The following is a 25,521-nucleotide window of genomic DNA, read 5'->3' as shown; positions in this document are numbered from 1 at the left end:
TCAGCCAGTCGTCTATATAATTGAGGACCCTGAAACCCTGAAGCCTCAGTGGTGCTAGAGCTGCATCCATACATTCTGTAAATGTGCGAGGAGAGAGAGCTAGGCTGAATGGAAGAACCCGATATTGGTACGCCTCGCCCCCGAAAGCGATCCTCAGGGACTTACTGTGAGATGGAAGTTTGGAAGTATGCGTCCTTCAGATCTATCGTTACAAACCAATCCTCTGATTGAATTTGGTTCACGATGATTGGAATAGTGAGCATCTTGAACCTGAATCTCCTCAGAGAATGATTCAAGTGCCTGAGATCTATTATTGGATGCAACCCCCCATCCTTGTTGGGAACTAAGAAGTATCGGCTATAGAACCCAGACTCCCTTCTGGAGGAGAAATACATTCTATAGCCTCCTTTACCAGCAGAGAGTTTACTTCTTGTTCCAAAACCCGACTCTGCTCTGGTTTGACTACAGTCCAGACCAGGGTGCGATTTGATAAAAAAAAAAAAGGGGGGGGGGGGGGGTTTGAAACATTTTAATTCATAAAAATAAACATGAGAACATGAACTAGATGACGCAATGCGCTAATTAGCATAATTATGACGTAATTATGTAATGACGTAAGTGCGTAAAACTATTTTTATTACTATATTTTAAAGTTTCTCTTGTCAGATATGACAAGAGAATGAATATTAAAATGACTGAAACGCGGTCCATTAAGACTACATAACCAGCTCCGAAACATTAATCTGTACTAATGAAATCAAATACACATACGATAAAGTCAGTGCTTGTGCTGTGACTGATGTTGGCTATACTTGCTTGTAAAAATAGAGTTAGAGGCAACAGAATATCTTTTTTTTTTTACTGAAAGTGCTGCTCCTCTCTGCGCTCGCTGAACAGAACAGATGCAGAGAGAGAGGCTCGCGCTCAGAAAGAGAGACCTCGCGCTCGTGCGGCAGCACCAGAGAGAATCTCAGAGACTAAATAAAGATTGCCCAAAAAGTCACTAGATTTGTCGGCAAGTCAGCAAATAAGCAACTCCACTGCCCAGCGGACCTGCTTCAACCGTCTCGCAAGTGTTGATAGGCTATTACTCGCGAGGTGTAACCAATCAGATAGCGACGTGGGCGGGACATTGAGCAAGTCTGCAGGGTGGTGAATACAGAGACGCTGAGTGGCAGCTTTATCAGAGCCCGGGGGGGGGGGGGGGGGGGTAAATTTATCCCCAACGGGGATAAAAATAATTAAACAGAGGCAGGGACCATTGACCAGAAAGGGGGAAATCCCACGCATCAGTGGATCTCCGGCAGGGTTCAACTGAAAATGATTCTCGATGTGCGGACGCGAATGCTGCCTGGCTGCAAACATGTGGGGCGGACAGTGCAGGGCACCTTGATCACTCCCCCACGGGACGGGCCGCCCACAGTGGACCTAGGCTGGCTAGGATCTCTTTGTTGAAGCATTCTTCGCCTGCAGGACAGCCCTCAGGTCACCCAACTTAGGCTGAGGCTTGTTTTCCCATGAACTTACTGACAAGTCTTCTGTCCCCATATTGTGAGAAATTGGAAGTACAGACGCATTGTGCAACAATGTGTGTACATGATGTTACTGTAGTTCTAGACTAAATCTGAATGTGCATTAATTCATCCCACTTGAAAAAAAACATTTAGTATTCATCAAAATGAATTAAATTCTAACAATTGTGCTTCATTGTTTTTTTTTTTTACTGCTAAAGAGTGTTGTACCTTCCTCTACTCTACAGAAGTTAATGTACTTTTCCTTCAGCCTGAGGTTTATCCATTAAACTTTTTGGTGTGAAAGGGCTTTTACATTTGAGATTCTTATATTAAAAACAATCAAGCCCCGCTCATATTGAAATAGTAATGCGAAATGAATGCATTACTTTCCATAAAAAGTAACTAAGTAATGCAATTAGTTACTTTTTTAAGGAGTAACGCAATATTGTAATGCATTACTTTTAAAAGCAACTTTCCCCAACAATGTTCAAAAGTCATAGGAAAAAAAGGCCTTTGACGCCACTGAACAGTTTAAACATCCGAGTGCTGGATGGGAACTGCTCATAATTAAAAACTCAAATGTGTGGTGCCAAAAGGGACCATGTGGTCTGCTGGGTTATGTTGTGGATCAGTAATTAATTGATAAATCAAAGTCACTACTGATATATGAACAGACATTAACTTCAGCAGGTTCCAGGGCTTCTGGGAGAAGAGCGAATTGAAAGATGTTAAGGACATACAGTGATGCCTGCAGCTCTCACAGCAGAAAAGACATTTGTCATCCCATAATTAATACATCTCAATAGCTTCAATTGTCTCAAGGGCATAACAGAGGGACATGCTTGAATATAAGATGTGGCGCAATGCATGAATGAAAGGATCTAGAGGCAGTTAAGAGAATGTTTTACAGGATAGGAATCACGGAACGACATCAGAAAATGTCAAAAACCAGATCTGACTTAATGACCTTGAATGAAACCGGTCAAACATACCTGAAGTGAATTTATGTTTATAACAATGGATTGATAACTCAAACGAGACAAAATGAAAGAAATTATAATGTATGTGAGATTATTTATATATAGATTTTTTTCTTCTTGTTTGTTTTGTTTTATAGTGATTATGGTTTTGAGAGAAGAGGGATTGGAAACTGTCTTCCTGCATTTTGGTTCAACCCTTCTACATTGTCTCGAAGCTGTAGCCAAGGACAAAACTACCTCAACAGCACTGGGTAAGCTGTATGTATATACAAGTATACAGACTCTTCTTATTTCATCATGGTGGGATTTTACTCCTCTTGTGTCGACATTTATTCACTGATGGCTAAATCTGACCTGCAAACATATTTACATAGCAATTTAAATCTTGTATGAGACATATTTCATTTTCACTGTAAAGTTTTAGTATATATATATTTTGTATTTTAGTACACCAAGTTAAACTAAATTAAAATAAGTTTATGTCTTAAGTTTATATAATAAACCCCGCTATTTTGTATGTACAGTACATATTATATATATATATATATATATATATATATATATATATATATATATATATATATATATATATATATATATATATATATATATATATATATATATAAACAATAGCTAACTTAGAGTATATTCCATGTCCAAGTAGTCATATTTTTTCTGTGATCACTGGGATAAAGTGAAAAGGTTTTTTTTTTTTTTTTTTTTTTTTTTTTTTGTAAAGCAATTTCAATCAGACTAGCACTAAACCAATCTTGTTTTAGGAAAGTGGTTATTTTTAATTTGGCGAGCCATGATTTAAACTGTGCTGATGAGCAGGCACAAGCCATATTGACGTGAGCAGGTTTTTAAACTTTCTGGAGATTGTGGTGTCCGTCTTTACGACAACTTTCTAGACAGACAATCCATACAAAGAGACCTAGCTGGACAGATAACACTGTGTAATGGAAAGACTTCATTTAAACCTAATTTAAAATCAACATCAGACAGAAAGCATATCCATTCAGAGCAAGAGTGCGAAATTACAGACAAGGAAAGAGACAGAGAAAGAATGTGATTATCATTTTCAGAGATTGTGTCAGAGCTGCCACACGAATTCTGGCCAAAACAAATGCATCCTACAAAAAAAAAAAAAAAAAAAAAAATTTACTGGGGCTGCTCAGAATGGATCTATCAGGTTTGTTGTATTAAAATGAATAAAAACAATGACTCATAATTATTCATAATTATTCACCGAGTTAGATCATGTCAAACCATCAAATCATTCATCTCAAAAGAGAGAAACATTTCAAACTAGTTTTTTATTTTTTTTATTTCATTGTGTGTTTCAGGTATCGTAAAGTGGTTGCGAATAACTGCACGAAAGGAGTGAAGGAGATGTACACAGCCAGGAAACAGCAGTGTCCGTACCGCCCCCCAAGAGGTTTAGTTCTGACGACCCGTGACGATAAACTCACAGCCAACATGGGCAGCAATGTGACCTTCCTGGTGCGGCTCGAGGAGGTGAGATCATGAATGTTGGTCTTCTGAATCTGATGAACTCAGCTAATGGAAAATGATAGTCACATTATCAGATTCATTGATCTGATCATTTAAAATGCTGCATGGCCAGAAGCTCTAATTATCAGCCTGGTATTGAGTCAAGACCTAAATTATAATTATTATTAAATTGATGTGCCTCCAGGTGAGCAGGTTATTAATGGTCAGATATCAGGATGTCCATGTTGCAGATAAAATTATTATTTCAGCTAGTTGTTAGTGGCAAAAATTTGTATTTTATTTTTAGCTCTTATAAAAGTTAAAATGACAGTGTTATGCAGTTTTTTGTATATACCTATGTATTTGTCGACTGAGCAATGTGCAGAATTAGATTTTTTGTGCAATTCATACACAACATTTTTTGTAAATAAAGTAATAATTATCATTATTTATTATTAAATATAATAAAGTTATCATTAGACACAGACTTTGGCATTAATAACAAAATATATCATAGTCATATCAATTTTAAGGCAAGACACCCAAGTAAATAGTTACTAATATGTAATAATAGATAATAGATCAAAAATACTAATCACCATTTTTGCCTGATTAAGAAGGGCAAACATGTTTGAATTCCAAGTTTTCTGAATGCAAATGATGCATCATTTTATCAAATGTACACTAATCTAAAGAAATTGTAACATCGGCTATAGGCTATAGTGCAAAATTATTTAATTTTGTAGACATATTAGGAAATTTAGACGAATTTATTTGTTTGCATTTAACATTGTTTTTTTTATTCGCTATTCTCATCTATGTCATAACAGATCTGCAGCCTATTTTAGATTGCAAATCACCATTTGAAAAGCACTGATATGGACAAAGTATTCATTGGATTTGTAGTTGAAAATCCATGTACTCTAGACAGTAATGGTAGCATTCAATTATGAACGCGATATTGCTTTACTTGTCCGTCTTAGTGTTTTATTAATGCCGTTTATGTTTTTTGTTAATACAGCACATAGCACTAGTCAACTAAATGAATGTAACAAGTAAGGGAAATATCATTATGGAATTTCTGTGGTCTAATGTGATAATGTTGTTCATGTTATTCTTCATGACGAAATTTTATTGCTGTAATTAATTTATAGCATTAAAGAGCAGGTCATATGGGTTTTTGAAAAATCTCTTTTGGAGTTTATAATGTTGCTATCCTTAAATGGAAACAATCTTCAAAGCTGATAATCAAAAAAGTGCATTAATATATATATATATATATATATATATATATATATATATATATATATATATATATATATATATATACATATATATATATATATACATATAAGACAGATATACTGTCTTTCAAAAGAGAGAGTCAACTCAGAGTCGCCTTAATGAGTCATCATATTTTCGAATCCTTTGCCTGTTACCGGTATACGTCACTAGGTAACACATTTGCATAACCCCGCCTGCCCATGAAATACGAACAGAGTCTGACCTGCCCACAATCACTTCTGCTATTAGTGTGCTTACGTTGATCATGGCTTTTATCTTAGTTGGCTTCTGTTCTTAATTTGGACTAACAAGTTCGATTGATAAGGTTGTGTACATTTTCAATTGAGAGCTAAAAAAAGTTTCTGTGCTAATATGTGATGTATACCTAGTGCAGCTTTAGGTTTCCAGGTAAAGCACATTACTGTCTTTAGGTTGGGACACAATAAGCAGACTAGAAGAACTAGCGGCGATGAAAGCCGACAGCGTTCTCGCCTTGCGTCGGCAGCGATGGACCAAAAAGCTGTGCTGGAACGAGCTGTTCATATCAGTAGCTGTTAATAGCATATATTCGTCAATCAAAAGGAGAAACCAAAACAAAGGTATACAAGATAAACGCAGATATATGAATATTAGTTGCTTTAATTCTCTCGTTCGCTAAACTGAACATCCAATCAGAGCTCTCTCTCTCGCCGATGGCCCTGACAAGATGACCTGTTGAATTAGTTTTGAGAGCGATGTATGATGAATATATTTTTAGTCCAGTGCGCCTGTATATAAGATTAGTATTGACCAAGTGCAGAGGTTGTCATACAGTATGTGGATCAACTTACTATATTGTGTATTTTCATCTGTTTCCGTATGAAAAATAACTTTCATTTTGATTCAATGGATTTATTCTATTTTGAGAAGAAAAAAAAAGTATCATGGATTTATTGCATTTTGGGGATTTTATTTTTAATAATAAAGCATTTTAACATAACATTTTATAATACATCTTTGAAAATCAAATCCTGGATTAAAATGTTTTATGTTATTGTAATATATATATATATATATATATATATAATTTATATATATTTATATATAAATTATATATATATAAATTTCAGTAGTAATTTAAATACTAATTTAATTGCTCTCAGACGTTAAAATGTAGAGCTTCATTACTCAAAAATGCATAATTTCCTCCCTCCGAATCAGAATTAAAGTCAGAAAATATGAAGAAAGGCCAAATAGCAATCCACAGATATCTGGGCTTATAAGCCTTGCATATCTGCCCCAAAACCAACCATTGCTTTAAAAACATCAAAAACAGAGAAAAGAAAGAAGAGGATCAGGAAGTTGAGATGAAATCGAGTCCATGCCTTGAATCATCACAAAACCCTGTCCTTCAGGCTCTACATCTGCCTATGGGCACAAGAGAAGAGTTCTGTGTGTGTGTGTGTGTGTGATTGTGTGCGCGAAATTCCCAAATCCGTGCTTATGCATCCACAAATCCTCCTCCTTTCTCTCTTTCTGCCATTAGCACATTGTAGCCTAATGCTATTGGGATATTAATTTGTAACACTGCATTAGCAGCACATGAAGGGGGGTGTTTATGCCCTGCATAATGACAAATCCAAAGCTGGTTTAGTTCTGTCTGTTTCCTTTTAGGCACTGCTGACTGTGAAAAGTGGTCCGCCTCTGTGCGTTTCTGTGCAAGCATGTGCACCGGGTTGCTTTTAAGATATTTCACACCACTTTGTGCAAAAAAAGAAATCATAACTACACTGTGGGAGGAGGAAGGAAGAGTTGACTGACAGGTGGAACAGTTTGTATAATGATGGTCAGGTCACAATTTGAGGTGAGCTCATGAGGTCCTTTTTGAGGGAAGTCAGTTAACACAGTTTAGCTGCTGCCATTTTGGAAATGCCCCCCATCAATATCCCCCCAGGGAACTAATTCATTGCATGAATGAATGAATGAATAAAGATTTTCATTAGCATTTTTGTATCGGTTTGTCCTGTAAAAACATCAACACATGATTAATAAAACTTAAACTTATTATAATACAATAATACAATACATTTCAAAAGAGTGCTTCTATGTTTTCCAACCTAAAAACCTTGACTTCAAAAAAAAAAAAAAAAAAAAAAAATTAAAAAAAAAACCTGTGTTGCACCTTAAAGGCATTAAATATTAAGGTCCATTTGAAGAAATAGCCCGGCTCTGACCCTCATGAATATAAATAGAAGGAATTCTTAGCCCATCACTCTCTCTCTTTCTCTCTCTCTCTCACTCTTTTTTACTAGCTCTCACTCTCTTAATGAAAGGAATAAGCCCTCATTTTCTCATCTCATCATACTGTAATGTGACAACTCTGCTGTGGTGAGATGCCTAGGGAGAAACACTTTACCTGGAATGAGCGTGTGTGAGCATGTGTGCGTGTGTGTGTGTGTGTGTGTGGGAGAGAGAGAAAGAAATCACGAGAGAATATGTGAGACCATGTGTGCATTGAACTTCAATGAAAAGCTATTCCCCAGTAGGCTTGTAATATGTATCCGGCTTGCACCATACCATCTGTACCGAGTGAAGCCTTTTCATCAGCACAGCTCGGAGCAGAGGACACCAAATTATGGAAAGATTCTACAATGTCAAAATGACCTGTGTAGGTGTAAATAGTCACATATAGAGCTAACTGGTCTGAAAGTCTGGTCCACCAACAACAGCTCACTTCGACCCGAAAAAAAACAACAACAAAAATCACCTTCTGACCATTGTGTAAAGTAACCACTCAACTGAAAACTGAAATAAATACATAAATATTTATGAAGTTTTAAGCTTACAAAAAGGGCAGAATACTTTAGAGCAGACTCACTCAGGGCCATATGATTCATATTTACTGTTATATTCCCCATGCAATATTGTATCACATCAACAGCAATTATGATTGCGGTGGATTGCAATTGACTGGAGTGAATAAGCCAAACCAACACAAAATAGAGTATAATATTAAATATAAAAAGAAATATGACAGGTTCACACAGGAAGGATATTCTGAAAGGTAATTCATTTGACTTTTTTCTCTGTAAATAAGCAGCTCTTGTATCTGATTTCACATATGAAGCAGAGTTACGGCAGGAATGAACTCATGGGCTGAAAACAATGCTTTGTTTCTGAAAACAGATGGGACGATGTCTGTGTACGCAGAATGGTGATGCTACTGTACCTGCAGCTGCCAGACTCGGTGGTTAGGAAAGTGTGCTAAAGAGTTGTTGTAATCTTGACTCTGCATTGTTTTTAGGGCGACTCTATGAGGACAAACATTCAGCTGGATTTTGGAGACGGTACGGCTGTGTCCTACTCCAACCTGAGCTGGACGCAGGAGGGCATCAGACACGTGTACCACAGTGCTGGGATCTTTAGAGTAACAGCGCAGGCGGAGAACAACCTCGGGTTCGACACCTCATCCCTCTACCTGCATGTGACATGTAGGTTTCACACATACAAATGATTTACTACTTCAGTGTTTATTTTTAGTCTACATGAAGTTGAGAAGTTATTTCAGGTGCATTATAATACATTCTCCAGTTTGCTGAGGTACCAAAAGTTATCATTTTTATGAGGTAACATTATAATATAATATTGTTATATTTTTTTTTCTTAATTTTAGTAAAATTATCTAAACATCTTTGATTAATTTATATGTGTATTGCACTGTAAAATGTAATAATGTCAGAGTGTTATAAAATATATTTTGAAGTAGGTTTATTTTTCCTAATTCATTAGTTGGTTACAATTTATTTCAAGGTGTCTTTGTTATTGTGTGATTATACAATATTAATTAACTACATTTACTTACTGTATGTTTAGGGTTAGGATTTGGGTTTGGCTTAGGGTTATGCTTAATTAATTGTTTTTATAATAGTAAGTACATTAACATGTTTAACAAGGACACCTTAAAATAAAGTGTTACCCATTAGTCAATTAGTTCAAGCTAAAACTTCAGTAAATGTTGGTAGATATGTGAAAAAGAATTTATTACATAAAGGTATGAGTATAAGAAAAGTTTTTATTATGTAAATTATACACTTTAAAAGAATTTACTAAAGTGTGAACTCGGCACCTGGTCGAGAAATGTCACGCCCTTTACCATAGCCGCCTGCCAGCTTCAGTTTAAATAATGCATCAAAATCTAATTAATTTGAGCGCGATTTAAACCCGGATGATTGTAACCACTCTTAACTTGTTTGCCTTGGGAACACTAGCACGTCTCCAACATGGTTTTTTTATCTACTTAAAGGGATAGTTCACCCAAAAATGAAAATTATGTCATTAATGACTCACCCTCATGTCGTTCCAAACCCGTAAGACCTCCGTTCATCTTCGGAACACAGTTTAAGATATTTTTGATTTAGTCCGAAAGCTTTCAGTCCCTCCATTGAAAGTGTGTGTACGCTATACTGTCCATGGCTATAAAGATAATAAAAACATCTTCAATGTAGTCCATGTGACATCAGAGGGTCAGTTAGAATTTTTTGAAGCATTGAAAATACATTTTGCCAAAAATAACAAAAACAACTTTATTCAGCATTGTCATCTCTTCCGTGTCTGTTGTTTGAGAGGTCAAAACACTGCAGTTTAAGCATGCTGTTCATCTTGAAAAAGAACAAGCTTGATGCAGCTTCATTTAAAAACTACAGGCCTATTTCTAAGTTGCCCTTTCTTTCTAAAATTTTTGAAAAGGTTGTTGCTAATCAGCTAAATAATGTTTTGGATTCTCATAATATCTTTGATAAGTTTCAGTCTGGTTTTTGTAAAAATCATTCAACTGAGACTGCCCTCCTTAGGGTTTCAAATGATATTTTGATGGCTGCCGATGGGGGTAAACGTTCTGTGCTGGTTCTATTAGACCTTAGTGCAGCATTTGATACCATGGATCACTGCACTATGATTGATAGACTGAAAACAACTGTGGGCATTACTGGATCAACTCTGGATTGGTTTTCCTCCTGTCTTTCAGACAGGAGTTTCTCTGAGTCCGTAGGAACATATATGTCAGACTCTGCTCCTTTGTCCTGTGGTGTGCCCCAAGGTTCTGTGCTTGGCCCTCTGCTGTTCAGCCTGTATATACATCCTCTTGGGAAGATTATTGGTAGTTTTGGAATAATATCATACCATTGTTATGCTGATGATATTCAATTATATTTATCTTTTAGCCCTGATAGGTTGGACAAACTGTCCTTGTTGCACAATTTGGGTGTCATTTTTAATAAATCTATGTGTTCTTGCAGTCATGTTAAATCTGAGGTCCGTTCCTGTTTTTTCCATCTCAGGAACATCGCTAAGATTAGATCTGTTTTCTAAAAAAGAGATGGAGATGCTTATTCAGACTTTTATTTCTTCTCGTCTTCACTTTTGCAATGTACTGTACACTTGCTTAAACAAATCCTCTATGGACAAGTTGCAAGTGGTACAGAATGCAGCTGCAAGACTTTTGAATAAGACCAAAAGAAGAACACATACAGTATTACACCTATACTTAAGACTCTACATTGGCTTCCAATCAGTTTTAGAGTACAGTTTAAAATTTTAACCATTACTTATTAGAGCCTTTCATGATCAAGCTCCCTCTTAAATTCAGGATATACTGCATGTATACACTTCTGGTCGCTCTTTGAGGTCTGCAGGTCAAGACCTTTTAACTGTTCCTAGAACACGTTTTAAAACAAGAGGTGACCTAGCCTTCTGTGTGGTGGCACCAAGGCTCTGGAACTCCCTTCCATTAGCCTTGAGAGCGCTGGACTCAGTGGAAGCTTTTAAAAAACGCCTTAAGACGCATCTTTTTAGACAAGCATTCAATTAGCAATATGGTTTTGTATGTTTTTGTGTATATAAGTATGTTATGTGCATGAGTATATCTGTTAAGTGTATATTTTAATTAATTTTGTGAAGCACTTTGTGACTTTTTTGTCTGTGAAAAGTGCTATAGAAATAAAGCTTTCTTACTTTATAATCTAGAGATTGTTAAAAGGATGTAGGCCTACAGTACGCACACTGTCGAGTCAATTGCCAGTATATTAGAGACCTGATCCCGCGAGGTGGCTAATTCGTATGAATTTGTACGATCTCATTTGTACAAATTCATATGATTTGTGCTAAATCGTACCTATTTTAAGAGTTGCACAATTCGTATGAATTTGAACGAATGACCTACACCTAACCCCGCCACTAAATATAGCCGTCACTGGGGTCAAAATCGTATGAGTAAGGTCGTATGTATTTGTATGAATTAGCCACCTCGTAAATTACGTACAAATTGGTCGTGAGATAGTGTTGTTTCTGAACCATCCCAGAAGTGGCTTTTGTCAAAACAGCATTAATTATATGAATTTCCTTAATATATAAATAAATAAATATATATATATATATATATATATATATATAGATATATATATATATATATATATGTATATATATATGTTTAGCCACACAGGCAATAAAGTGGTTTGCAAACTTTGAATAAACATTTCTTAAACATAAACTGTGCACAATACTCTAGGTAGGTGACTTTCATAGTTGCTCTGCCAAAATCTGCATGTGTCCATCAACTCCACAGGTCTGTTAGACTGCAGTGCTTAATTACTGCTTTTAGCTCCACTTTTCACAAACAAACAGGGGGTGGGCACTTGTGATCAGATGAGAGCAATTAGGTCCACATTTTATTTCCTGATGTGTATTAAATACTGAAGCAGAATTATTTAATAAAATAAACATTGGTTGGACTATTTAAATAAACAAAGATTTGCACAACAATGTGAAAGATGAATAAATATATGATGACACAAATGATAGTAAGGACCAATTTGAATGATCTTATTCATTTGGTCAGTTGATAATGTTCATGTCTTTGTGCACACTTGCCAAGTATGGGTCACAATGGTCGACTAGGTGTCCAAATAGTTTATATTCTTTCTATACTTTTTTTATTGTTGTTTGTTTTATTGCTAACGGACCGGTTCAGTTAGCGTGTTGTTGTTTTGGTGTTATACTGTTAGCCCATTAAAAGTCTCTTGGAAATTATAGTTTTTAAAAAAGTAATGTATCCACTCAACTATGCACATGCTGACTGACCTCTTGGTTCCCTTCCATTCTTTTTTTTTGTGTTGCATTTTTCAAATGTTGTGCCAAGTAAAAAAAAATACTCAAACTTTTAAAAACAGGTCTCAAGACCCCTGTGTTTTGTTTCCATTCCCTTGCTTTCCATCTAGCTGTGTTTGAACTGCGTCCAATCAGGGTAAGGTGAAGCCGAAACCAGCTTAATTATACAGGACCAAATAGTCAACTAGTTATTCATCCCACAGGCTAGTTGATTTTGCTAAATATTTATTTTTTGCACACCCCTTGCCCTGTTTGACGTTCTTGTATTGTCTATGTGTGTGTGTGTGTGTGTGTGTGGGTGTGTGTGTTTCAGGCCCTGTAGAGCATATTCAGCTGCTGGCTCCATATGTGGTCATTAAGAATAAGGAGGTGAACTTGACGGCAGTGGTCTGGCCTTCTCATTTCAGAACGCTCACCTATTTCTGGTGGCTGGGGAACAACACGGAGGTACGACCAGCTCTTAATTACAGATTTTCTCCCTCGCTTTGTTGGGCAAAGGACTCATAGACATGTTAAGGTAGAAGATAAATAGAACAGGAGCAATGAACCGTTAATAATGTAGTTCTTGTTCTTGTCTTTTTTGTGGTATTTACAGTATATGTGTTCTGTAGTTTATGCTTGTTTGCCCTGAAACATCAATAAAGCTGTTGGTGCTATTCATTTTAAAAGAGTTTCCTTTTAAGGAAGTCATTGAGCTTACAAACAACAAAAATGTGATTTTCTGTCTGTCACTGGATATCGTTTTGATTGTTTTTGTTTTGTATCCACTGCATTTGTGGTGCTAGCCCATAATTACGTTGGACAGCAGTGTTTCCCACACGTTCGGCACTGAGGGCATGATCACCGTCACTGTTCAGATCTCGTCAGGAGACTCTATACTACAGGACACCAGAAGCATCACCATACAAGGTGAGTGAGAATGTTCAGACAGATATGACTGTAGTATTGATGACAGGTTCTGCACTTTAGATTTATATATATATATATATATATATATATATATTATGACAAGGTCACATAAAAACTAAAGACAAACAAAATAAACCAAGGAAATAACTTGCACGCTTGATAAATACTCATTTACATTTACCAAGTATTTGAGCCATTTTAAATAGTGTGTGTGCGCGTGTGTGTGTGTGGCCAGATAGATGGACAGATCCATCTATTTGTTTATAGATACAGATATGTGTGTGTGTGTGTAGCCAGATAGATCGATAGATGTGTGTGTTTCTTTTTAAAATTGGTTATTTCTAATCCAGTTTTTATTTTGTGGAAAAATGATGGAAATATGATTTAATCTTGTATATTTGTGAATATTTTGTGTATCTGTAAAAATAAGCGTAAGATTTTAAATGTCATTTTCATTACCATCCTTGTGACAACAGAATTCATATTTTCACACAATACTCGATTTGTTATGTCACAGAAATATGGATGATTTTCTGACAACAACAAAAAAAGAAAGAAAAGAAAAAAATACAAATTTCTCCTGTGATGCATGCATGAACATTTTTAACATTGTTAATATGGAGGAAATTGATTAATGAATGATATACGCTGCATACAAAGGCTTATGTTTCAAGTTACTTTTTCCTCTATGGTAACAGTAATCTACTGTATATGTATGAATAACCTTAACCTTGATGAAATGTATTATTGCAGCTTTCAGAGCATTCGGAATTACAGGAAATTGTCTCTTGACACTGCAAGCTAGTCATCAAAACTCCCTTCTGGCAACTGCCAAATAGACTGTAATCATTTTTGTGATCAGCGCTAACCTTTCCATACCTGTCAGTAATGATAACTCTGCTCCAGCTAGACTAAATCATCTGGAACAAATCACAGAAGATAGAAGGTTTTGGGCAACTTATGAGAGAAAGAATTAAGGGTCTGTCTCTGCTTCTCTCTTCCTCTGTGACAGAATTCTTCAAATCGCTTCTTTTATCTTTCTCTCCGAATCTGGACGAGGCCAACCCTGACATCCCGGAGTGGAGACAGGATGTGGGTCGGGTAATTAAGAAGGCTGTTCTCCAAGTGAGTGGGAATTTATTCTATCCATCTTGTCACTCGCTGTCTTTTCCTGGCTCGTCTCTGTAGCCTTTAGAGATCCTGGTCAAATATCTCCGGTTGTCTTCATAAAAATATCTGAATATGGCAATTTTTTATTATTATATATATATAGGACACAGATAACTAATTAAAAAAAAAAAGACATTTGTGTAATTTTTCTTTTGTCTCTCAGGAGGAATCAATCTCCTTAACACTAAGGGAAGAATTCCCTTACCAGTCAGAAAACTTTTGTCACATTGCATCCCAAAAACCTGCACCTTATTTGCTAACCACCCACAATCCATTTAACCGGGTGATAAATAAACTGAAATAGCACTGCTCTGTGTTTAAATTATGTCATTGTCTTTCATTTCAGCACGAACACATGATGTCCTTTATATGTAAATGAGGCTATTTAGGCTTATTCTAGATATCACAACTCCGCGCCTATTTTCCTCGTACAATTAACATCACAATATTACTGCCCGCAGAAGGCAGGCTGTGAATTAAACTTCATTTTAAAGAGATGATCTTGGCAACAGTTATAACAGGGCATATTTCCAGAAGTGACATGTAGATGAGAACATTTTGAAGAGCCAATTCAGATCACGGTCTGGATCACGGTGGTGGAGTGATGAAGTAGTAAACTGTATCCAGTACTCACCTAGCTCTCAGAAATGACTTACAAGGTCACAGTCATGTGTGATTTTGTGGGCAGCATTAATCAATCTGCATAATTCCTAGTGAATCGCTAGCCATTAAACTGCACTCAGTGGTAGTAACTCATTCTCTTCCTGGGAGGTGTCTGGGTGATCATATAGGCCTGCAGGAGTGTGTGTGTGTGTCTGTGGGTGTGTGTACAGGTTCTTCTACACTGGTGGGGACTTCAACCTGAATACACACCAACTCATGGGGACTTGTGTCACCATGGGGACCTACATTGAGGGTGTAGGGTTGGTGTAGGGCGATAAAGTGTGTGAAAAAGAAAAGTTTTTGTCACTTTTGATAATTTTAATTGCTGAATAAAAGTATAAGTTTCTTTCTTAAAAAAATAACAATAAAATACAAAATAAATAACCTTATTGTTGAAAACACACGTGCTTCTTAATATTTCTTTAATAATAATAATAATAATAAAGAACTTATTTGAAAAATGAAACACTCTTTTATTATATTAGAAAAGTCTTAACTGTCATTTTTGGTCTATTTAATGCATCATTTAAATAAAAGTAGAAATTTATTTAAAAATAAATAATAAATAAACACTTATCCCAAACTTTTAAATTGTACTGTATACCTTTTATGGTAAAACTTTACAATAATGTCCATCAGTTAATGTTAGGTAATGTATTAACTAACCTAAACAAACAATGAACAATGCATTTATTACTGTATTTATTAATCTTAAAAAAAAAAATATATACATATATATATATATATATAGTTGTTCATTGTTAGTTCATGTTTATTCAAAGTAATTAATAAATGCAGTAGAAATAATGTTTATGCTTAGTTCATGTTAATGTTAACTAATGAACCTTATTGTAAAGTATAACCACAGTGCTCAAAACCCCTCCGACAGTTCAACAGAAGAGCCCAGCTGAGACCAGAAAACCAGCTTAGTCTGGTTTAAAGTGACTTTTCAGCTTCCTGTTACATTATGAAATCTGTGCTCATCCAGCCAGCCGTATTCTCATTTTCAGACATAAAGCACAAAAATACAGTAATCCCTAAATATCACAATTCAATCTAAACTCCCTTTTTTCCAGAACAGAGCATTAGAATCTGCCTGAGAACAAAGTCACACCAGCTGATCACAAAGAGGCTACTGATCTCACATCTGCTCGTAAAGTGCACAGACACCTCTGTCTCATACACACGCTCTTTCTCTCTCATTATCTGCAGTCTGGCTTCCTAGCCTGAGATTCCCTGGCTTTACCCAGAATTTGCCAGATGTAAAACTGCCCTCTTCCAACTTTCCCCCCTCTTTGTTTCATCATCAAGTTCAAAGCCTAATGACTTAATATTAAGCTCTCTTTGTAAAGAGACTCACTTTCCCCTTTTCCCTTCATTTATCCTCTCGCATTTAAACCACATCCCGTAGTGCCCTAGAGGAAGCTGATACACTTTATCCATACTGCTGTTGATAAACAGCTCAGTGTATTAAAAAGAGATGGGAGCGTGAGGCTCATACATAATCAAAGTCAAGGTCCATTTAAGATGGCTGTTTGAAGCACCGGGCAGGAGAGGTGAGCGGAGGCGGCTGTCTGTTCTGGTGCACCCGGGCGATAGCAGTATAACAGCCTGAGGAGATGAGAATAGAGGGTTTCAGTAGCAGGGGTTAAAGGCAGAGCCAGTGCCTCCGAGTCAGCACAGGACTTGAATCATAAACACTCGGATACTGAAAGAAGCACCAATGATAAGTTTTGTTTATTAATATAGGTATTTTTGACTCTTTTATAGATGGGTATAAAAGGGAAAGAATAGGAAATAGAGAAGGGAATGGGATCAGGAAATGACCCAAGTACTGAATGACTGACATTGCACTAAAGATCATGATGAATACATGTCAAATATTTCTTATATCTTGTATTGACCACTGTTATGATTTTTGCATTGCATTGCATTGCACTTAATTGCTTCAAAACTTTATTTGTTGTAATTCATTGTGAATTGTGTAAAACTGATCGGGTGACATTGAAGACTGTCACTTGATGTAATTATCAATGAAGATTCGGGAGGAGCGCGTCAGATACTTAGCCTAATCATCACAGGTGGACCACAATGAAGTAATCAATCCCACAGTATAAATATCGCTGACTTACCTCTATCCATTGACGGTTTATCAGCATCCCTCCTCCACCCCATCTCCTCACTTCAAGTTCACTTTACAATATACGGGGAAGGGGGGGTACTCTAGGTTCGGGCAATTCCCGAGCTCGGAGCCCTTCCCTGGACAGCACGCCAAATACGCATACCATTCCTCAGCTAATTATATGTAAGCGTGAACTAGTGAATTACAGAACATTCTATTTGTAATTAATAGTGTTCTATTCATAATTCATTAAATACAATTTCTATTCACCAAATAATCCTTTCATAAAAATATTAAGCAGCACAACAGGTTTCATCATTGATAGTAATAAGAAATGTTTCTTGGGCAGCAAATCAGTCAGGATATTAGTTTGATTTCTAAAGGATCGTGTGACACTGAAGACTTTATTTATGACAAAGGAGTAATGATACTGAAAATTCTGCTTTGTCATCATAGAAATAAAAATTACATTTTAAAATCTTACAATAGAAAACTTATTTGTAATAACTGTAATTCACCCTTCACCACGAGTTTGATTGACAGGTGATCTGACCAATCATAATGCAAAATTTGTCTTAACAATTTTTTTGCCATTTTGTCCGACAAACGGGAGATTAACGTCAATGGACGTGAACTTGTGAAAATGTTGTTTCATTTTCAATGGACGTCTTTCAGCAGTTAAAACAAAATACCTTCTGATGTTCATTCATATTTATTTTGTGATATAATTAGTAAACAGAAAGATATGAGCATGTGCATAAGAGAACACATTTTTTAAATCTTACCGACCCCAAACTTTTAAACATTGGTATATATGTGTATATCATATTGAATAAATGATGTCTGGATGTGGTGCGAATGTACATTCAGTTCCTCCAGTAACAGGAAGATACTTTCATCTTCAAACTCCAGTCTATATATAGAGGTGAGTGTGTCTTCCTGTTACTGGAGGAACAGAATTTACCTTCACATCACATCCAGACATATTTACCTAATATGTGGACTCTCAGCCTGACCAGAGTGCACTTATAGACACATTCTCCAGCAAAAACCCAGCCCATGCTGTGAAAATGTTTTGCTTAGTAATAATTATCAGTAAATTGTTCATCTGTGAGTTTGGTTAATGAATAGTCGCTTTAAATATGAAAATAATGGATATTTTTATAGCACTATACATCTGAATGAAAAATACTGGGAAATGTCATAATTCTTTTTTTTTTTTTTAAGTTGGATTGTTTGAATTTGTCTGTAAAGCTTAATTTGCGTTCTAGCAGAGTGTCAATAATATTCACAGACAAGCACTTAAATTGGAAAAGATGAACTACAATGACAGAAAACACAACAGATATCTAAACAACCTCTTTAATAACAACTTTGTCCTCTGCTATAATGGATTACTGCATCTGTGCCTTTTAAAGTTATTCTGCAAGTTCTTCTGGGAAGGGAATGTTTTGACATGAAGCAATTTAATTACAACAATGACTCTTAAGCTATTAGCAGGGTGTAATTAAGAGAATTGCAACATTATACCTCTCTTTTGCTGTCTAATTGTCTTTTTTGACCGTAATTCGCCAGCAGACGGAGTGTGCGTTGAATCTGGTGTGTTGAGATAGAAATAAAGGCTGGGGTTCGGAGATGTGCATTAATCATTAGGAATATCAGTAGCAGTTGCACATAGGCTGAATCCTTCAATGAGCCCCAGGGCTTTTATTTCTCCAATATTGCAGCGGTGAGTACAGACGTAGACTCGGGGTATTGATTCCTAAGACTGCTTCAGCTCTGGCCGCATTGCTCCATATGAATTATGCTTAGGCTGTCTATTCCTGAGCTATTGTCTTATAACCATTCGAGCCCTGCATGGTAGTACCAAATAAAACAAAGATTATTTACCCGAGAATGGATAATTTCCTCTTTATGAGGGAAATGTCCTTTGGTGAGTATCTCTAGGAGAATATATGGTGGGCTTCCCTTTATTGGCTTTGAGGCAAGCCCATAATGTCTAGACCTTTGGGCTTTGTAGTGGCTCTTTGACTAAGATATTGATTAAGGTTTTTAGGGATTCAGTGTGTGTATAACCGCTTGCACTCACACGCTTGTGTCTAATAATAACTTGGCCAGGATCCATTCTGTATATATCAAATCTGATTTACTGGAAGCCATCAGCCTCATTTAAAATGAATGTAACCCTCGTAAATGCAGGAGACGGTAACACATAAATCATTGAGCCTTATGTAATTAGTACCGTTTTGTCCTGCACCTCCCAGGTCGCTGACATTCCAGAAGAGCAGCTGCTGGTGGCCGTGTTTCCAGGCATTCCGACTGGCGCCGAACTCTTCCTGCTTCCTCCTCCTAGGAACCAATCGGATGGCAGGAAACAGACCGAGGAGGATCTGGAGCAGGTTAGATGTGAGATCTGATGCAGATTTTATGGTTTCTCATTAATGGTCAAGGTTGAAATGCGCTTGAGAATGATGGACCTTTATCAGAATAAAAGAGCAGCTTCTACCCGGGGCTGCAATGAAAGTAATTGTCAGTGCAAAAGGAGACGATGTGTCAAAAATTGTTTGACATTTCTACCTATTACCTTATTTTTTATTTAACCTTAAAGGCATTATTATTTCTGTGATAATAGCAGAAAGACCCGTGTCTAATTAGGCTTACATGACAAGGATGTGTCAAAACAAGGGTCTTTTACAGTAGGGACTTGAAATTCTTACATTTTATGAGGGTGAAATGTTTAATAGTTGTACCATATGCGCCGTTCATACGGGACACATCCCAGCCAGGATTTTAATATTGCCTAAAATATCCAGGTGTTGGCTATTTGCACTGTGCAGGTTGATCGTTGTGTAAAATTCATGAGAGCTAACGGCAGAGCAAACGGCTCCTTATGCTTTCGAATCGCTTTCACGTGTTTGTTCGTTCATTTAATTTGAATCATTGTGGCGCACTTTGTTTTTTTTGTTTTTTTGGGGATTTGTGCACAGCGACGCTTCAGGTCAATTGAACGAACAAACATGGGCGCATATTTGCATCGCTTTGATCGTTCCCTCTAGATCTCACCTTCTCACATGCAGCCCCACGATTGGTCGATTATGTACAATACCTGCATGTTATTGGTCAAACTGCTCTGGATGTTTTAGGCATTATTAAAATCCTGTCCGGGACGCGTCCCAAATGAACGGCGCATATGGTCACCCTAGCATGTCATATGCTACCAAACATCCAGCACGTTTTTGCTACAGTATGGACATATATGATACCTGAAATTGTGACCTGTTTTGTTTAATATAAATATTAGTACTTCATTACATTTAATTTTAGCCACATTAGAACATCTTAGCAACATGCATAGTGATATACAAAAACTACATATCATGTTTGTGAACACTACTTATATTTTCTTCAGGCAATGTATGTGGTTTTCTTTCTAGATCTCAGAAATCCTGGTTAATGCACTGAATCAGGTCTCTGTGGAGTTCGAGTTGAAACCTGGCTCCCGGGTCATCGTTTACATCACGCAATTAACTTTAGGTAACAAAACTTTGTGCTACATACTGTATGTAGCTATTTTCAAATGATTTAGTTGACATTGCTACTGTTCAACTGTTTATATTTGATGACATTACATAGTGGTATTTCAGTTGATCTCCCTCTCTAGCCTCTGTTGGGTGCCATACACTGTTTCCTCGATTCTTCTACGGAATTATGTTGATTGCTTTCCTGAGACCAGAAGCTTGTCAGCACTATATATTGTTGAAAGATTGGGCTTTTATGCTCCACCAATGATGCTGAAAGCCTTATGGAAGATAATTGGATAATTGCTTTCCAGCAATCATGGCTTGCAAGATCTCTTCTCTTCTGAATGAGAGAGGGGGAAAAAAACGGTCTCCACTAGAATTGGGTTTTCTGGTCTATTGTTTTGATTTGGCCATATGTAAAAAAAAAAAAAAAAAAAATGTTGTGTTGTTTCGTAGAGTAAATAGTCTACAAAAAAATTTGTGCATTATAAGTCTGATTGGGAATCAATAACCAGTTTATAAGTCAATGCACAATCAACAAACCATCAAAATAATAATAAATATAAAATAAATAAATCACAAAACTTTTCTTTTTTCTTATATTAAAGAAATCAATACTTTTATGCGGTCATAGTGCATTAAATTGATCAAAATTGACAGTAAAGACACTTACAATGTTACAAATGATGTCTATTTTAAATACACATAAATTATATATATATATATATATATATATATATATATATATATATATATATTAGTGCTGTCAATCGATTAAAAAAAAATTAACTAATTAATCGCACAATTTTTTTTTTAAATTAATCGCGATAAATCGTGATTAATCGCAATTAAAAGACTGAAACTTTTTGGATATGTAAATGTAAAATGTAAATAATTAATGTAAACTCAAGACAAAGAAACTATTTAAATTCAAAATATGATTGTTTATTGGAATTTTTGTTTAACTTGTAACACAGATTTTCTCATGTAAACAACATACCTGCAATAAACCATCAATATCCTCCAAATTAACTGTTGGCTTGAAAGCCATATTTATTACAGAAATAAAAACACAGGCATGTAAGTACCATTTGAATTCCAAAACAATCAATGCCAATAAAAAACAAAAATGATTTCCATGTTGAATTCTAAGTGGACTGCAAAAAAATTCCAAAGTATAGTCATTGCCAGTGCTTTAAGTGGGCCGGTATGCACCTGTACTCAGTACCGCCACTTCCAAATATAGCTCTCGAGCGTACCGCCACCTCTCCGTGCGCCCAGAACGTGCTTGTAGCGTACCGGTACGCTCATTTGGACATCTGTTTTAATAGAGGTTTTAATCTTTTACCTGCACTGCCGATTTTCAGAGCGCCCTTCACAATGCAAGCTTCCTAATTCATCCCACCCAGAGCAGAAACTACATTACCCATTCACCCTTAAGTTATACAAGTGAATAGCGCATGTGTCGCTTTTCCCACTGTTAAGTGTCAACAACTCAACGTGGCCGGAGAAGGTGTGTGAAACTCGTTGTGAGTTATACTAAAGCAAAATCTTGAGTATTTATTGTCTGATAAACATTAAAAACTGTCTGCGGAGGTTGAGTCGTCCTGCAGCCCCCGCTGGCTGTTCATTGGCTGCAGCATCTTTTTTCTAAGTTCTAAAAAAATACCGTAGACGGCAAGGCACAAATTTAGATATTCATTTATCTAATTAATCTATAGCCTTTGCACAAAGACAATATGATCTTTTTGTCCCCTTTTTGTTTTAAAGCTTGATGAAGAGAGAGAGCGCAAGTTGCTGCAGCTGCGAGGAGGACATTGATGCACGCGTACAGGAGTGATTGACAGTTCGCGGCACTGTGTACAAAAAATACTCCGCTACACAATTATTTCGTTATTTTCGTTTAAGCTTATTAACGTTAGCGTTACAGAAAGGTCTGATTTACGCACTGTTACAGTCATTGTTTTTTATTTTTTATTTTAAACAATGACATTTGAGTTCATGATTTTAATGTTGCTGTTTCTTGTGGCAGACTAAATGAAGAGTAATGTTTCTTGTGGCAGACTGAAGAGTAATCCGGCAGAGTTTTATACTGAAACTTTCCGTCTAAAAGTCCTTCCTTGGTCTTATCCATATTTCTTTGCACGTTGAACACACATAGGCCACAACTGAAAAAAAAAAAACTGCAACCGCGTTAATTGCGTTATTTTTTTTTACGCGTTAAATATTTCAAATTAATCTAATGCGTTAACGCGCTAATTTTGACAGCACTAATATATATATATATATATTCTTTTTTAAGGAGCACAACTTTTCAACATTGATAATAAGAGCATCATGTCAGCATATTAGAATGGTTCTGAAGAGTCATGTGACACTGAAGAGTGGAGTAACGATGCTGGAAATTAAGCTTTGTAATCACACATATTAAATATGTTTTTTTTTATGTTTTTAAATATATAAACAATATTTTTCAGTTTGAGTCAATCTAACGACTCCCTCATTGAGTCAGAGTTGATTTTCTCACTGAACTTTCAGTAATGATCATCATTGTTGTTCACATGATAATTTTAACACAAATTAAGTGTTTTGACTATGTTATAAGAACTAAATGACTCATTCAGAAGCCAAATGAAGTGGAATCCGTTTCTGGAGCTGAACTGGTAGAAACTGGTGGCTGAAAGAGTCATTTGTTTGATGCCAGTGGAATACACATACTGATGAATAAATAATTTCAATTGGAAACCAAAATATCTTAAAAATATGTCATGTGTGCTTTTACCAAATTCACTCTGAATTCACTCTAATTTGTTTACCAACATGTACTACATTTATATAACCTGGCTCCTGTAACATTGTCTGCCAGAACTTGGTAATGGTCACTAATTCCTTGCAGTGATAATAGCATCTACTACTAGAGAGCAAACTCTCTCACTGTTATATGATTCATGGTCTGTGCTAGTACCCATGCACTCTCACAGAGAAACATTGGCCACCTCCTTGGCCAGTTTCTTGGTTTTTGTGAGCCAAAGTTCTGGAAAGCGTTCAGGATTCGTTCGGAAAGGTCAGAGGATCCATGTTGTTTTTCAACAACAGGCCAACAATTGGCAGAAATCCCTGGGAAAGCTGAAGGGTATTTGTGGAAATTATGTCACAGAAGATTTGCTATAATGATTCGAGTTCAGTTGTTCTTTAATTCGCTCATGATAAAAGGTCTTAGATTTGCACCAAATGTCTTAACACTTGTGTTTGTCTTTGTCACAGCTCCACTGGTTGACTCCATCCCGAGACACAGCAGTTCTGCTATGCTGATGCTTCTGTCTGTGGTGTTTTTGGGTTTAGCTGTATTTCTTATCTACAAATTTAAGAGGTACATACATGCAAAAAAAATTTTTTACATCACTTATTCTTTTTTTTTACCAGGACACGAGCCATTGAACTTAATTTATTTTCATGCACACCATAGTTCTTGTTTCTATAAGATAAAATATAAAGTAAGATTTTGATGGGAAGGAATCAGGAACAACTTTCCTTTGTACATAGGATATTTCGAGAGTGCTATTTTTACTCATACTCAAGTTGTAAAATGTAGTTATTAGTTTGGATATGGTAGAAAAATAAATAAAAATAAAAATCAGTTTCCTGAAAGTGCCGGAAATTATCAATGAATTGTTTAATATGCAGCCATGGTTCCTCTGCTGGAAATCTGTTTTGTAGCTCTTTGAATAATTTATTTGGTCTCAAAATAATTCAAATGGAAAAGGCTTGTATTGAAATGTTGAAACAATCATTAATAATGGATATAATTTTTCTCCTCCCCAAGTCATTTTCTACAAGGAAGTGTAGTTATGGAAATGTTACACTTGGAAAAACAAAGCAATTAGCTCCCAAAATTAATAGCAATTTGAAAGCAGAAAAAAAGCAAAACAGAGACACTTATTCTAATTCCTAAAATTATAAAATGAGCTTTTGAAAATAGCAAACACATTACACTGGGGTCAGTGTTTTGGAAAAGTACACAATGAAATTTGGGGGAATTACAAAAACACCTCTCTAATTCCTTTCAGGTTATCCTGCAGTGTTATCAAGACAAGTGGCGAATGCATTTTGCTTCTTGGTACCTCTGATTGCCTGGGCAGTGTTAAATTAAATTCTATTAAATATAATCAGCAATTATCACTATTATCATTATTTCAGGAAAACAATAAAGGATTGTGATTGCAGTCATATGATATTGTATAACTTCTTTTATTGCAGATTAACCAGTTTTCATGCGCACAGCCCTCACCTTGTGCTGTCATGCATATTATGTCAATTTGCCACTGAAATAGGCACACATTTTTTTCATATTTGTCTTTTTTGGTAATTGGATTTGAGATTTTTTTATTTCTGCTCACGCAAAATGATCACAAATGTGCAGTTTGGTGCCACCAGTGGCACATAAATTACTCTACACATTTGAAAAAGAACGCAGATTGATTTTCCCAACAAAAACTTGTTCTGCAGAAAAATCCCCTGGATTAACATCTACGCGGAGGTGAACCATGAGAAAGAGCAGGAGATGATCAGTACGGTGGGCCAGAATGACGCCACACCAAAAATCACCCTGAGTGAGTTCTCCACCCAGAAAGAACTGATGGAGAAAGAGCTGGAGGCCCGTGCCAAACGTGAGTGAGATGTTTAGAAAAGTAATAATGACAATAATAATAAAATAATTTGTGCAA

General features: G+C 36.1%; 1 protein-coding gene across 1 annotated transcript in view; it reads left to right on the top strand.

The window, feature by feature from the left end:
* LOC128017734 (VPS10 domain-containing receptor SorCS3-like) overlaps window positions 1-25,521 on the top strand; it is a 179,691-nt gene that overhangs the window by 147,911 nt on the left and 6,259 nt on the right. Inside the window, exons 17-26 of the mRNA XM_052603204.1 lie at window positions 2,632-2,745; window positions 3,841-4,012; window positions 8,556-8,742; window positions 12,726-12,859; window positions 13,198-13,321; window positions 14,334-14,446; window positions 19,541-19,675; window positions 20,711-20,810; window positions 24,062-24,167; window positions 25,304-25,464. Coding sequence (XP_052459164.1) covers window positions 2,632-2,745; window positions 3,841-4,012; window positions 8,556-8,742; window positions 12,726-12,859; window positions 13,198-13,321; window positions 14,334-14,446; window positions 19,541-19,675; window positions 20,711-20,810; window positions 24,062-24,167; window positions 25,304-25,464 — 1,346 coding nt within the window. The remainder of the gene's footprint in view (window positions 1-2,631; window positions 2,746-3,840; window positions 4,013-8,555; window positions 8,743-12,725; window positions 12,860-13,197; window positions 13,322-14,333; window positions 14,447-19,540; window positions 19,676-20,710; window positions 20,811-24,061; window positions 24,168-25,303; window positions 25,465-25,521) is intronic.

This window comes from Carassius gibelio, chromosome A1, assembly GCF_023724105.1.
Source record: "Carassius gibelio isolate Cgi1373 ecotype wild population from Czech Republic chromosome A1, carGib1.2-hapl.c, whole genome shotgun sequence".
In the NCBI taxonomy this organism is placed as follows: domain Eukaryota; kingdom Metazoa; phylum Chordata; class Actinopteri; order Cypriniformes; family Cyprinidae; genus Carassius; species Carassius gibelio.
This window is presented reverse-complemented; position numbering and strand designations above follow the sequence as displayed.